General features: G+C 46.2%; 1 protein-coding gene across 2 annotated transcripts in view; it reads left to right on the forward strand.

The window, feature by feature from the left end:
- The first annotated feature begins 10,567 nt into the window (after positions 1–10,567).
- Positions 10,568–15,322, forward strand: part of Salm (spalt major) — a 108,170-nt gene continuing 103,415 nt past the window's right edge. For both annotated transcript variants that reach the window (XM_076830071.1, XM_076830087.1), the window contains exon 1: positions 10,568–11,439. In XM_076830071.1, the coding sequence (XP_076686186.1) occupies positions 11,337–11,439 (103 nt within the window). In that variant the 5' untranslated portion in view covers positions 10,568–11,336. The remainder of the gene's footprint in view (positions 11,440–15,322) is intronic.

A 15,322-nucleotide genomic window follows, 5' to 3' on the forward strand; every position in this document is an offset into this window, starting at 1 on the left:
CGCCCTCGCCACCGCCAGCCCTCGCGGCCATTATTATTGTTATTGCCAGGGAACGGGGTGGGATATTGGCAGACAAGTGTCCACGAAATGTTCAATTGAAAGGGTTGGGACAGTTGGCGGGAGGGGGGTCGCTCGAGTGACAGCGGAGGAAGGGTACACACTTGAAGGGGGTATGGCGATGGAAGTTGCAAAATCTGGTGTCGAAGCTATCAAATGATCGATATTTTCGTCCTTGATTCCGATCCGACTCCAAAGTCTAATGTAAAATTTATGGTCTTTACTAGCATGCAATGTATATACAGTAGTGATCTAAAGAGAGTCGATAATTGGTATTTTTATATATGTGTGTAAGTAATGCTTGTCGTGTTGGTAATCACAAAAATATTCCAGGCGATTTTCGTAGTATTTTCGAGCGAGTGCGGAACTCAATGCTACCGCGTGCAATTTTCTTTAATCATCCATAACCCGAAAATTAAGATACATAGGACATACGTTCGTATGACGTTTTTAATTATATTAGTGTGTGGATTTAGCCCCTGAAGTATTGACATGCGTTTAGGAATCACACTGTACCGTTCTGTTTTGAGAAATTATGTAAGTTCTGTTGGGTACTATTTGCTTTATAAATTTCGCCGATGAAAGTAGATGAGTTCATTTTGGTGTTCAAGTTTTGTCGAGAGCCTCGAGGCAATCTTCACCTCGCGCAGAGGCTTTTCGGACCAGCCATCGCGAGCAAAAAACTATTGCACCCGAAAAAGGGCAAAGAAGAAGGGAACGAGAGATGGGAGGACGAAGAAATCCCGTAAGAAGCAGTCAAACGTCGCATTTTCATTTCAGTTTGTCATTCCATCACGAGGATCCGGTTTCTCTCGATCCTCTTCTAACGCTTCTTGGTTTTGCACCAGACGGTAGCTATTCCAATCGATTATAAGATTTAGTAGTTCCTCCTTCCAGATACAAATTAAAAAAAAAAACATTTGCCTTTAAAATTAAAACAGAGTGCCCTCGTTTAACCACAGGTTAACAGCTGAAAAATTCGACAAGTTAACAGTGAGTAAAACCAAAGTCTACACAGTAGTATCTATGTCAGACCCGAACGAAGTGTCCCCGATTTCTTCCCATTTCGATTGCTAAGAAGTCGTTTGCGGGACAAGGAATCGCACGATTTCGCGGTACTCGGCCGACAGAACGGCAAATGGTTCGGCAGGTATTCTCGCTGCGACCTTCATGGACAAAAAGCCGAAGTGCGCGCGAAAGGACGAAGAAGGAGGCAAAGAAGAACGGGAGGAGAGCTCGAAGCCGCGTAAGAAAGCGATCTTGGCGTAGCACGTTGCAGAGGAAGACACGGCCAGCCATCCACCGATTCATTTCGTACCAAGCATTTCAAATTAATGATAACGTTAAAAACTGCCTAAGCAAGGACGAACTTTGTAAGGATATCATTCATAATGTTAGCTACATTAATTGTATCTCATTCGCATCAAACTGTTTTGACCCATTTAATAACGCGGAATACCTAATTTCTTGCACAGTATAATGTGATGTTTTAAATAAATGCTGAATCATCAAAGTTGAACTCATATTAAAAGAAATGTTGTTTCCTATTTTATATGATTAGTAGAGCCTATTGGAATCCGTTATTGCCACTAACTCAACTTCGAAAAAGAAAATGTGGGTTAGTCCTTTGCTGCTCTCACTGCCTCAATTATAAGTCCAACGAAGCAGCCGTTTTTGCTGAAGCACTTTTTAAGCCGACTGTCAAATCGCTCCAGGTTTAAAGGTATCAACTGAAGTGGTGCAGTGTACGTGGAAAAAAAATCGTATTAAAAGACAGGGTTGCCAATTTTGATTTCACATTCCTTCTAAATATTTTGTTTATTGGTTGATCCTTGAGACAATCTTCTAACACTGTTGGATTTGCAATCTCCCTCCTACCTTTCCCAGATCAGTTTTTGTTATTTACGCGACTGCGGCATTTTCTAGTAAAGCCGAGCGCCTTTTACTCCTAATAAAATACATCTGCCACGAAGTGTCGCACTATAATTTCTCTTAAGGCTATCCAGGAGATTATATCCCAACAGGGAACAGAAGCAGAGCACCAAACGTTCGAAAGCCCAGAATTTGACAACTCTTAAAATCCTATGAAATTTGCAAGGTTGCAAATCGTTTCGAGACTGTTGGAGGCCCGAATCGCTTCGGGCTTTGCCTCAAGTCGCTTTGATACTTTGATTCGTCTTGAGCCCCACCACTGGTGTCCAGAACAGAGTCCCTCATACAAGGAATCCTCTGCTTTACGACCGTATTTGCTGGATGTGCAGGCTTTTGATCCCGTCAGAATGCGAGATGTCCCCGCGGGGACAGTGTATCCACCTTTACACCTGTATTCGTATATATGGAGGTTACCGCCAAACGTATATGGGGAGACCGGTGGAACCAGCCTGGCCGTGCTTGTCATATCCAGCGAACCAGCAACTAGTAATGGGACTAGTTCTATGGCACAGCTATTAATATTGTGACAACCTATCGATGTCTATTGATTCTGAATCGTCGCTTAACAGAAGTACATTCGTCGTTGTTATATCAGCGGTTACGACAGCAACAGGATGGCTCCCTGGAGCAGACAATAGCTTCGACGCAATCGCACCGCAGTAGGACGAATAGAGCAACAAAGGATAGCGTCACTTTTCGGTCGGTTGCGGATCACGAGGGAGAAGAAAAATTAGTGCCGGCAAAAATGTAATTGTTCAACTGAAGTGTGATGAGAAAGTTACAATAACACCTTGCTACTGCAAGTCCCTTCAACGACGTTGCTTCTGCGTACGGATCCACGAGTAGGTAACTGTCTACTTAGTAGCATGGTCGTTGAGAAAGTCAAGTTGCTACAGAATATGCGGGTGTAAACCTGAAAATAAGTAACGGTGTCTGCTGTTTAACGCAGAAACGGAAGGAATAGAAACGAACCAGAGATGTATAGGATGTACCTATTGTGTATGCCTCAGGACTTACGGCGCTCGCTTGTTAAATGTATTTAGTTTTCCCATCGTGGAGGGAACAGTAGGTTTTAAACGTGATAAAAGAAATTAAAAAAAAAATAATAAAAAATAGTGGTCAATGTTTCGCCTGCATTAGACACTGCACAAAAGCAAGATTGGGCTAGCAGTTGTTGCTGAACATGTATTAGACTGCAAAGTTGGCAAACGAGGGGTTGCTCGTTACTCCCATGTGGCAACAATTTTGTAGTTTTTAATCACGTTTTCATTCTTATATTTGCAAGGACTTGTTGTAACTTTCCCGTTACATTTAAATTAAATAATTAAGCCTTTCAGAATCCTTAAACCGCACAGATCCCGTAATAACTTTTCTTTCCCGTCATGGCTTCTAATTGACCAAAATTGACGTAGTCCCTTCCTTGACACGTCCGCCACCATGTGTTACGTATCCTAGTGACAAACTAATATCGCACACGCGACGCATCAATAATTTTATATGTCACGCTGACAAAACACGCGAAGTCCACTTTTTCGACCTGTTGAAATCAGACAATCCTCAGGGCATTCAAAACGCAAACGAAATCCTCTTATTACATCCTTCATGTGCCCAATTAAAAGTGAACACTGAAAATGTAACATAACCTATGACAGAAAACCCCCGAAACGGTAATACCACGCTTACGAAATACAAAGTAAATGCTACAAACTGTTCAGAACCCAGCAGATTTCTCGAAAACGCTCGTAACTAAACCACAGGGTGGGGTGGCATAGTTACTACCCAACACTGTCGAACAGCAACATTCTTCCCCCGGTGGCCAAGAAGAACTCCGCAGACCACGGCAATAAATACGATCCTCAATATCTGGACCCCTAACGATCCAGATCGGTAACTGCACGATCTTATTAGCGACGCAAGTCCCTGGCAAAAAGCGGGGCCAGCCCCAAGGAGTCGGTTGCCAACGAAATTCATGCGCGAGGCCTGGGCAGACGGGCGGGAGGGAGGGCGAAGAAGAAGAAGAAAAGGGGGCCGCCGCGGTCGCTGAAATATCCGTAGATAAATTGACGTCAAATCGGATTTTATTGCTCGAGGGTGGGAGGGTGGGGACGAGGGGAGGATAGAGGGGGCGTTGGGACGCGAAGAAAGGTGATAGAAAACAGGTCCGGTCTCGCCTCGAGCGAGCCGCAACTATTTCGTGTTTTTCTTCGGGGTTCCGACGCGCCGCTATCGCTTCGCCATCTGCCTGACAAACCCGCGCCATCCTCATGAATACGTCATATCTATTCTTTTGCCAGCAGCCGGGGCACCATAAACCCGACTCCCGGTTCTTCCAGTTCCCCGTTTCGACCAATTCGGAATTCGCCAGCCCTGCCTAAGAGACGTCGACCTGCTGTAACCCCATCGGCGTCGCGATCTCTCGTGCCCCCGCTACCGGGGGCCCCGATTCCGCGCCGCAGAGACCTCGGGCCGCGCTGGAACAGGGGTAATTTATTCAAGTTTGAGGGAACGAAGCCGCGTCTCGTCCTCCGCCGGACGTTATTCGGTCGTTTCTGGGATACGCCGATGGTTCACTTGGCAAAACTCGGGGTGAGTTTGGATCAAGATCCTGGGCGAGCTTGGCGTCTCGGTTGATGGAGGTCAGGCTAACCCTGAGAAGACTTCTGGGGTTTGCTTTCACGCTGTTTGTACCGTGGATTCGTTTGTGACTTACAATTAGATTCCTTTGTTTAACACGCTGGCTGCTGCAGCTGGCAGGGGAAAGCGGGGTAATTCCGGCTACATAAGCAAGAAATGCTTTTAATTTTGGCAAGTTACATAGTTGTTAGTTTTTTTTTTATATTAATTGACAGTTTGAAGTGTCTAACAGTTTGTATTAGTATGGCCGAGAAAACATAAATTTATGCTGTACCTAACAAAATTGGAAGCTATAACACAAAAATGATCATTTAATGGCCATGATTTTTCTTTACAAAAGAAGTGCAAAAAATGTTCAATTAATAAAAAAATGTTATTTTTGTTTTACAATTAATTACTACACGAATGACAAATATATTCTTCAGGGGTACCTATTCCATCTTGAACATTCTTCATATGCCCGATTCAAAATTTAGTTTTTTCTTTCTCAGTTTTCTTTTACCTCCCTTTTGTGTTTTTTGATGTGGAAGCTTGTTAATGTTCCTGACTCCAGTCTGCCTTATTCGTAATTCTTTTATATGTCAGTTGCATCTAAGCCAGAAAAATCAATGTTAGTTGCTGGCTGGAGTTACCCCTCAATGGCTGGTCCTACCCCACAACACATGTTCAAATAGTTGAAGTAATACACTGAATTGAATTTACATATTACCAGAAATCAAATGTAGGTTTGAACGTAGAAACATTTATCTATTTAATGAGACTAATAGTAATAATCTATATATCTATTCCAACTACTAATTTGCCTTGCTTAAAAATGGACCACTGTTGTAAGGTTACGTTGCGAAATAAACACTCACGGATTTGTTTACAACAGAAAACTGCTATAGTCATGGAAACGATGAATATTAGCTAATGTAAGGAGTCGCATCATTAACAAGTGGCGCTACTTACCATACAGTCACGCGTTTGTCGTTTTAAGAAATAAAAGTGGCCGGAATTAGCCACTGGCCGAAACTACCCCGCTTTCCCCTATACAAGGTCTACACTCTAACGGTCCCCAGTTTAGGAAAATGTAATAAAAAAAATTAGCAACAAAAATTGATCCGTGCTAAATGGATAATATACAACGACGACACACATTTCGAAAATACTTTCTCATTGGTACAAAACGAAGGTCACCTTGAGTTTTTTAAATGGCATCACACGATGTTTTTCGTAACATTGTAGGTAGTGTTCCTGATTTCTCGATATTTTTTGTTTCTCGAGAAATCAGAAATGAGATCATATTTCTTGAGAATTCTCGAGAATTCTCGAGAAATTGAAAGAAATATTGTAAAAATTATATTTTTAGAATAATGTTGATAATATTTATCAAAAACACAAGAAAACTTTAACTAAACGATTATTCCTGTCTAATTTATACAAAACTTGTGTAAATGAAAAAATAGATATTAAATATAATGGGTAAATTTATTTATTTAATACAAAATTTGTACAAAGCGAAACATTACTTTTTAGTTTTAAAATTTATTTTTAAATAGTACAATGCGTCTAATGTAGCGTCAGGGAATTTATTTTTTTGTGGCAAAATCTGTTACTGTTATATTCTCACGTTTTATAAATATCTATCTCGGCTGTTAATTGAAAAAATGCGTCTTGACCCTTTTGGAAGAAATTCTGGATCATGCAAAAATTTTATACGGGGTACAATAGTCTTATCTCTTCTTTTCAATATTTCTTCTTTAATAGCCACAAGAAACTCATTGGGTACTTAATTCAGTATACAATTTTTCTAAAATTTTAAATAAGAATTTAAGGGCACCTTCAGCAGTTAATAATATCGAATCTCCTGTACTGTGATTTGCTATTGGAATTCATATAGGTTCTAATGTTATTAATAAGATGTATTATAAATTGTAAATGTGTTTATACGTTCGCGATTAACTAGTAATACATTCATTTACGAAAATAAATGAGATTTATAATATTTTTCCTAGACTTAAGTTTCTCGAGAAATTATAGTATTTCTCGAGAAATAAGAAATAAGCAATTATAAAATTTCTCGAGAAGGAACACTAATTGTAGGGGACGTTGAAACGAATTCAACGAGTAGGTAACTATCATAATGTAACACTTTTATCCATAATAATATTAAATTTGTGATTCACAAATTCACAGAATCACAAATTCACAAATTCACGAATTCACAAATTCACAAATTCACAAATTCACAAATGTATAAATTTAGCAAGTCTCCCCTACGTTTGTCAAAAGCGGTGGTGGGAGTTCCAGTTACTGTTTTGCAAGTGTGTTGAGCAAATCAAGAATGGGGATTTTAGAGCTATTATGCGAGTGTCTTGACACTGAAGTGGGTTTGAAAGTCTTGAATGTCATGAAAATTTTCAGACTTCATAACTTAATAGGTAACCTCACATCTTGCAGACCGGTGTAATCAAAAGAAAACCAAACAACGATAACAGTAAAGCACCATTCATTCAGAACTAAAAAATTTCAAAATCTTCAAGACCTTCGAAACTCCATAAAATTTGCAATATTTTAGAAGATCACCAAACAGAAGGCTTCTCAAAATCGTTTTGGAATCCCTTGAGTGTCAGGCTTTAATTCAAAACGTGTCTAATCGTCTTCAATACCATAACGACCTAAATAGCCAAAAGTTTTACCAAGGCGAGTAAACTGATTCCACTTTTCAGTAAATTCTTAACACAAAAATTTTAGTGGATTCCGCAGTATCTGGCTTTGTTCATTTGGACAGCCTTTAGTAAAAATTCTTATTAATATCGCCCATAGCTATGGACATTAATATTCTTCGTGATCACGTAAATGAGACGGTCATCCGTACATTGATAACGTAGCTGCTACGTCGCAGCAAATCAAACATTAAGTATCAACACTTTATCTGCCGCGTGCCTATGCGCGATTTAACGATTTCGATTTATTTCATATTTATCGCCAATCGAACTGCAACACTAAAAGATTTCTATTTCACTTTCCAAAACCAATGAAATACTTCAGGAGTTTGAAAAAGATCGACAATGGACACGAGCTTGCACAAAACGCGAGATTAGTGAAGTGTTAATTACTTTGACAGTGCGTAAATTATGTTACGTTGAGAATTAAAGAATACAAGACATGTGAATATTATCACCTACTAACCAAGCCATCGCAGTGAATACAGTCCACTCAGGAATGTTGGACATTAATATAAAAGCAGATTTGCTCCGGTAGAGAGCAAGGATCGCGCGAGCCTAAATGAACAATCGGAAGCGGTGAAAGAACGGGGAAGAGGAGGTCGCCGTTTGGAAGCACGACCCTTTATCCTGCGTCCTAATTGAATGCAGCGCAATCTAAACGACGTCGATTTGCCGAGCCTCCACCCCGTTCGAAGGGTGTTAATACCCTGCGCAGAGACGCGCCACCTGCTGCAGGCGGATTTTCTGCGGTCCTTTAACCCTTTAGCAGCTGGATCAACGAGTGGATGCGAGAAAGATCTGTTCGTTTAGAGTTTGAGACTGTTGCCTTTTAAATCATAAATTACATAAAGCACAATTTTTGCCGCGAGATACTTCGTCGGAACAGATGAGGAAAGCTCTTAGTGATTGCGCTCTAAGATTGCTACTCGATGAAGTCGTTTCGTTGCTAGAGAATAATTAGTGGAGTCACGAGTTTACGCGCCATTCCTCGATGCTGCGGAAGCGTTGTTTGAGGTAGCCGTGAGGAAGAAGCGGGCGAGGGTGAAGCTTCACCACCGCAGGTGCCAAAAACCCAGCGCCGGCGCCTCTCGAGCCACCCTTCGCTCCGTTTTACCTGCGCCGTTGTGGGCCGAAGCGATCGTTGCGAAAAATTACGGGCCGTAAAGTGACTCGAGACAAAAGAAGAGTCGCAGGGGCTTGGGCGTTAATGCCTGGGGTTGCATTCCCGGGGTGTGTTTGTTATTCGTTTAGCGCGTGCCTGCGTTTCGCGTGTGACAATGCGCGTTCAAACACTGGTGGCGGCTTTATGCGCGGTGGATAGTTAGGCACACCTATACAGTTCTACTGGCGATTCTCAAGTGTTCACCACTGACGGCACTGTCCAAGACGAGCCAGAAGGAATAATCAAAATTCGAGTGTGAATTGTAAAGCGGAATGGATTTCTTTAAAACAGAAGGAACGCGTGAAAGGTCTGGAAGCGGTGCCGTCTTCGCAAAGCAGCTCCACCGTAGGAGGCTTTAAAGGATTCATCGCTCCGCCGTAACCCCTCTGCGGCCATTCGCCACCCCAGCAGAGTCAAGACGCAGGCAGGAAGAATCAACAGAGAGTGTGCACTTTGAGCGAGAGAAGAGCACGCAGCGGGCCGATCCTGGTGCAGCACCTGAACCTTGGACCTTCTCGCCTTACCCCGGGCAGTCCCTCCCCGTGGAATCGTCGATACTCCGTACGATCCACCTGTTCTCCCCCTACCGGTATCGCATGATAGAGTATAAGCGGCCGCTTCAAAGCAGAGCGGCCGGGTAGAAGGGAACAGGGACTGGGGCCTCTCGAAGATTAAAGCAACGCTGACACCTTAAAGACGAACCCCAGAGCGGGCTGTTGCGCCGCCGCTGGGAACAGAGGAGCCCAGCTAGCGGACGGCCTTTTCGGGGTGAATCGAGAAGGGTTGAATGTATCCTTGGTTTTCTCCATTGTCAGTGCTCCTTGGAAACGCGGACTCAGAGGCGTTCGCGGATTCTCGAGGCTGTTGCCGTTCCGAAGACTCTTCCATTGATTGCGCCGCAAATCATGGCTGTATCTCGCTGGGCGCACCGGGAAATTAATAATACCCCTCCTCCATCGGACTCTTTCGCGTTTTGCGCGTCTCTCAGAAAGGAGCTAATATTTTTCAGAGATTTTGCGGTCGCTCCGTTCGTTGCCGATTGGACATGGCGCATCGATGCGCGCCTCCAAATTCGATAGCGCGGTTCGAAAGTGGCTCGCGAGAAGTATGACACCGCTATGAGCCACTACCAGTGGTAGCGTATAGGATGCACGCGCAGCGTTTCCCCTACGCCACTATAAAAACCGCGTCAGCGCGCCGAGAATACAATCGGCACGCGCGGTGGGGAAGCCGTAGAATATTCACGCAGCATATAAAATCATAGAGACACGAGTGGCTCCGTATAATAATGCATAAGGGGGCGGTGTCGCGTCTGACACTGGCCACGCCCCACCCCCCCGCGCAACCGGCTGCCTGGTGGGGGAACGCCAGCCGGAAGGGGAGCGAGCCGTGACGGGCCTAGGCGTGGGGGAAGTTACAGAAACACGACCGAAGCTGAGGCAGAAAATCATCCGAGGCTGTCAGACAGAGAAATTCTCCCTTTTCCTTCGAGCTGGGGGCGTGTTTAGCGAAAAGTAATAAACGTATCGACGGTGTTAAACAACGATACGACGAGCGGTATCGATTATATCACGCCGCGCGCAACACGTTCACTGGCTGATGCAGGCGATACTCGTGGCACAGACACGCACGCACGTAGCCCACTCTTCTTCGCGCGTCATTGATAACCGACGGTAACGATAAATGCACCGTCCGCGGGGGATTGACACTGCTTCTATCGCGGACGGGGCACAAGAATGAGAGGGAACTTGCGACGGAACGACGGTGAACGGAAGTAGAGCGGTTCACGGTGTACGCGAATACATTTTTTTTCCACCACCGTACTTATCGAATTGATTCAGATTCATGAGTACACATTGAACTTGATCCCACCCCTGCCGAACGGCGGTCACGTTGGAGAGGGTGCCGCGCTGGTGGGGGTACCGGCGCGTCGGCTGGGTGAGCGGGCGACCGGGGGGGAGGGAAGCGCGCGCGCAGGCCTCTCCCCTCCGCCCCCCACCAGGGCGCGACGGTCAGCGCCGGAGAGGGGCGCCGCGACGTCAGGCCCAGAGCTGGTCCGTCCGTCGTCCGGCCGACTCGAGGCACCAGAGCCGCGGATTTCGCGCGAGATATAGAACTATAAACACACATACGTAAACCGCGCGCGCGCGCGCGTCCGCAGCACACTGATCCGAAGGCATCGGCGGCAGCAACCACGAACGCGCACGCGAACGCACGCGGTGCCCCGCGTGTACAAACGGACAGGGAGTTGCTCGGTGGCACACGTGTACGCGCACCGGCCGTGTCGGTGGCCCGTAGTAAAGAGATAAAAAAAAACAAAAGAAACGTAAAAGTTGAGTGTGTGACACGAAATATTGTATACAGTGGAACAGAACAGATATATCAGGGGGGTACAGAGAGGTAGAATAGGAGAGGAAGGGTGAGGGAAACGGAGAGAGAGATATAGAGATAGAGAGCGAGAGAGAGAGAGAGAGAGAGAGCCAGCCACGCGCCACGTGCCGTTGGAGAAACTCGATACAGTGCGCGAGGCTTCAGGATGGGTCGAGTGTGTCGTTGGCCGAGTTGAAGCGCGCGTTCTTTTCTGCATGGGATCGTTCAGGAAGTGGATTAGCGCGCGCAGGGAGGTGCGGCTCCCTGACAGTGTCGATGGTGAAGTACAGCAGTGATTCGGTTACCCTGCGATCGAGATCGCCCGCCGCGGAACCGACCCGGTCCTCGCTGCGGCGCGGACCGATGACGTGTCCGCCCGTCTGAGGACGACGACGTTTCGACCCGACTCAACCAGGGGAGCACCACGACCCCAGGAATCGCCGCGACCAGCAATCACCAGGCAAGAAGGGATGTCACGGAGAAAGCAGGCCCGACCGAGCCGTGCCCACCTCGAGGAGGAACTTGCCCAGGGGCCTTTGCTGATCAACGCCGTGGAAAACGCGAACGAGACCCGTAAGTGAAACCACCAGCGGTTCTGCATTCGTTGCGGCGAGTTTAGGGGATCGCGCGTGTCCGGTGGTTTTGCGGCTAGGGTTCGGGGCCTTATTCCGACGCTCCATTCCGGAGCAGCAGCCGACCTATGTAAAAACGTCGAAACCTCGTCGACTGCTGGGGTCGACTTACCTCTCGTAAAACTTATGGAGTGCGTTAGGTCGCAGAGGTCTATAAGCTCCGATAGTCTGGTTGAAACGTGGATGGTATGAGTTCGGCTAGGGACAGTGTATGCCGCAAAGTAATGGACGAGTATCGCGGCGAGGGGATTTGCGAGGAATAGAATATGTGACAGCCCTGAGGCTGGTCGATTACACTCTTGCCAAGCTTGGTTCCTCCAAACGGTAACGAGCTATTCGTTCCTGCAAAAGTGCCTGGAGTGTGGAAAGTGAACATCCAAACTTCCTCGTCGAAGAATTCGTCGAGTCCGTTCACAGTAATGGCTTTTTCTCTGCGCCCGACGATATTCATCTAACACATTCCCGTCTTGTCATTTCGTATACCTACGTGATTTAACCGTTCTCAAGAGAACTTTCTAAAAGGTTCTCCACTGGAAGTTGCCTCGCATCCTGCATCCCATTTCGCGTCGAATTCCAGGCGAACCTCTCGCACGGCGAAAGATAGGTCCCCCCCGGCTAAGATAGGGGGCTTCTTTTAGCGACGGACGAACCATCCTGTACCCTTTCAGTGGGCAGTATAAAAGAACCACGTTGCGACCGGGACCCGAATCTTGGTGCCGGCGCGATTGGAGCCGTCGGCGGCGGGAAATCAGTCGCGAGAGTGATCGAAACTCGCTTCACGCCCGCTCACCGTCGGGCTACACGCGTCGCCACCCTTCGCCGAGCTGCTCGAAGCATTTATCCAAAATACCCACCCAGCTGTCTCTTCCGAAATCTGCAAACAGCACTTATGCTACCCTTGCTCCACATTTTCTGCGGAAAAGCTTGATTCCGAGGTATCAAATTGCCGCGTAAGGTGCAACGTTGGTTTCCTTGGCAAGAACGGGGCCTACCGTTCGACCCGTCGCCCGTTTCTTATTGCTTATCGAGGAAAATGAACGGGCACGCGCTCGTGCTCCCGCGAAATGTAAGGTGCAACGTTAATTCCTCGACGAGAAGGGTAGTTCCGTTTCTTTCCGACGATCCTCGCGCTTGGGCAGAGAAAATGACTGGCGGGGCCCGGTTTCTCGATTCGGGTGCGACGACCGTCTCGAAAACGCCAGTTGCCACACTATTGGACACGTCCGAGCCGCGTTTCCCGCGTGGAATTCTTGTTTTCGCGGTGGGATCTCGATTAGCCGTGCCAGTTCCTCGAACGTGAACGATTTACGCTTCCACGCGAGGGAAAATCGCTCGCCGTTCGGAGAAAGGAGGCTTTAAACCAGGTTGCAGGTTGCCTCCGAACGCAGTTTGCCACTCGGTCGTGCGCCTTTTTCTATAATTCCGAATTTCTGGCTGGTCTCGTGGCCTGTTTTTCTTTTCATTACACAAACCGTTCCTCCTTGAATTGACACTTTCGAACGTCCCGAAGCGATATCACTCGGGTCGTCTGTGGTTTCAGTGATATTCCTTAAGACGCGTCCGCGAGTTATTGCACGAACTGGAGTAGTCTCGAATAATGAGTGACAAGTGGAGCAGGAAAATCTGGACATTCTTTATCGAGAAAACGAACAAATACTGGCATGGAAATAATCGCTTCTCTGACGTTCAACTCTCCGTGTATGCGAACGGCAAACGAACAAAATGAATCCGCCGCGTATATCGTGGAATCCAAATGCGTGATTAATAGCACTGGGATCGAGTGAAACGCCTGTGAATATTTAAACACTGTACCGATCCTGCTCCTCCGTTTATTAATTCTTCAATTCCACTCGCTACCCACCTTCTTCGTCCGTCAAACATTTCTACGCAAATGTTTTTTTTCTTCACGCTCGATAAGAGTGGAAACACTTTCTATTCGTATTACGAAGTTTTTGCATGAGGGAACGTTTGGATACGGGAGCTTTCGGTAGCACGTCCCGCATCGTTATTTTCGTGTCCAAGGATACTTTGCTTTCGTTGGAAAAATTCAGAACCCTCCGACAGTCTCTTCCTACTCAGTCCCAGCCACGCTACTCGCAATTGACAGATTCCGCAACTCCGATGGAGTTATTAGGCCACTTTGCGCGCTCCTCGAATCCGGCGGTGTTTTCGGTGGCCTCGCGAGCCGTAAAGAACAATTTTCCAGTCACGAGGTAGCCGCGGCTTTCGTGAGTAATAACAGCGCGACGTATGCTGGCGAGGGGACGGTATCTCGACGTTTTTAATCGCGCGTGGCTCTGCGAAGCTTGACCGAAAGAAACGAGTACGGTACTTGTATATTTCGGCACCAAGTGGAGTGCCCGAACCGCAACTTCGGACAGGTAGAAATTTGAGAAACTTCAACGACATCGACTTTCCACTTCATCCGCGACGAACGATCCAATTCGTGGTCACGAAATGGAATCTTAACTCGTGTGTTACCAAGAGCATTCAAAACAATGCTGTGCAAATCAATGCGTCGGTTTCGATGGAAGCTACGACAGGTTTCGCTGGAATTTTTCTCACCCTCGCCCCGAGAAATCTTAACGTTTATAGAACTGCACCGCTTCCCCTTCAGAATTTATCTAACGTCGGTTTTATTGCAACGTGCGTTGCGACAAGAATTTTTTTATCAGAAATGACCATTCACCCTTGTTTTAATAACCTTTCACTGGTTCATGGTAATTAAATAGTCTCGCCTGTATCCTCGTTTGTTTACAATATGTGGACCAACAAGTTTTGCCACCGATCTCGCGGGACTCTCGCAATAATTTCTCCTCTTTACGAGGCGTAATTGCGGCAATTCTTTCTTGCACCGTCGTTCCGTTCTGCCCGCTGCCCATTGCGATACAATAAACTCCGGCTGGATAAACAAATGGCAACGATCGCCGCGGATAGCGCCTTTCCAATGCCTTTGGATCTGGAAGAATTTTCTCGCAGGTTTCCTCGATAAAAGCTGGCCCGGCTAATTGATCGATCGGCCGAATTCGGGGCGAGAGAAATTCCATCGCGATCGAGCTCTGCGCGGCCGGGAAGAAGGGGGGAAAAAAGGGAATTGTCCGTGTGAAATTTCACGGAGCCCCCCGTGAATCTCCCTCGTGGCACGCGGTTTGAAAAGAAACGCAGATAAGAAGTGCAACGGTGAATGGAACCGCTGATACCCTTCGCAAGAGCCTCGAATTTTTTCCCTTTCCGTTCGTTCTGGTATTCGCGGTGCCAAACAGCGGACGGGCAGCGCGAAACACTTCGGGGGGGCGGGGGTGAATATCATCCGACATTGTTATCGTTGCTGTTGTTTGGTGAACGAACAACGGATCCGTGAAACTTGAATTTTTCAGCCTCGGGTATTGAAGCTGGCTAGCGTTCTATTTTATATTACGCGCTCACTGTGTGGAATTTTTTTACTACCCATTGAATATTGAGAGTGCAGAGAGGATTCTGATATTCTAGGAAATTGTTGCATTTAGTATTATATAATTATTCTTCAAAGTTGCTTGGCGTTGAATGTTGAGAGAACGTTGAAGAAGATTTTATATTGTTTTTTAACAACACACTTCAAAGCATTACGAACTCAAAGTAGAAAGGGATTGAATAGGGTAGATGTACCGTTTGCGGCCATTGCGCTGGTTTTTGGCCAAGTGCTTAATTATCTGATTTTTAAATTGCTTATGGATCATTGTTATGCGCAGAATTTCATGTGATGAATATTTTGTTTAGTATACCGCCAGATATATAAGGTTACAGTTATTGCTTACGCGGAAAAATATTATAGGGTAGATCGGGGC

The sequence above is a fragment of the Andrena cerasifolii genome, chromosome 1, assembly GCF_050908995.1.
Source record: "Andrena cerasifolii isolate SP2316 chromosome 1, iyAndCera1_principal, whole genome shotgun sequence".
NCBI classification, from domain to species: domain Eukaryota; kingdom Metazoa; phylum Arthropoda; class Insecta; order Hymenoptera; family Andrenidae; genus Andrena; species Andrena cerasifolii.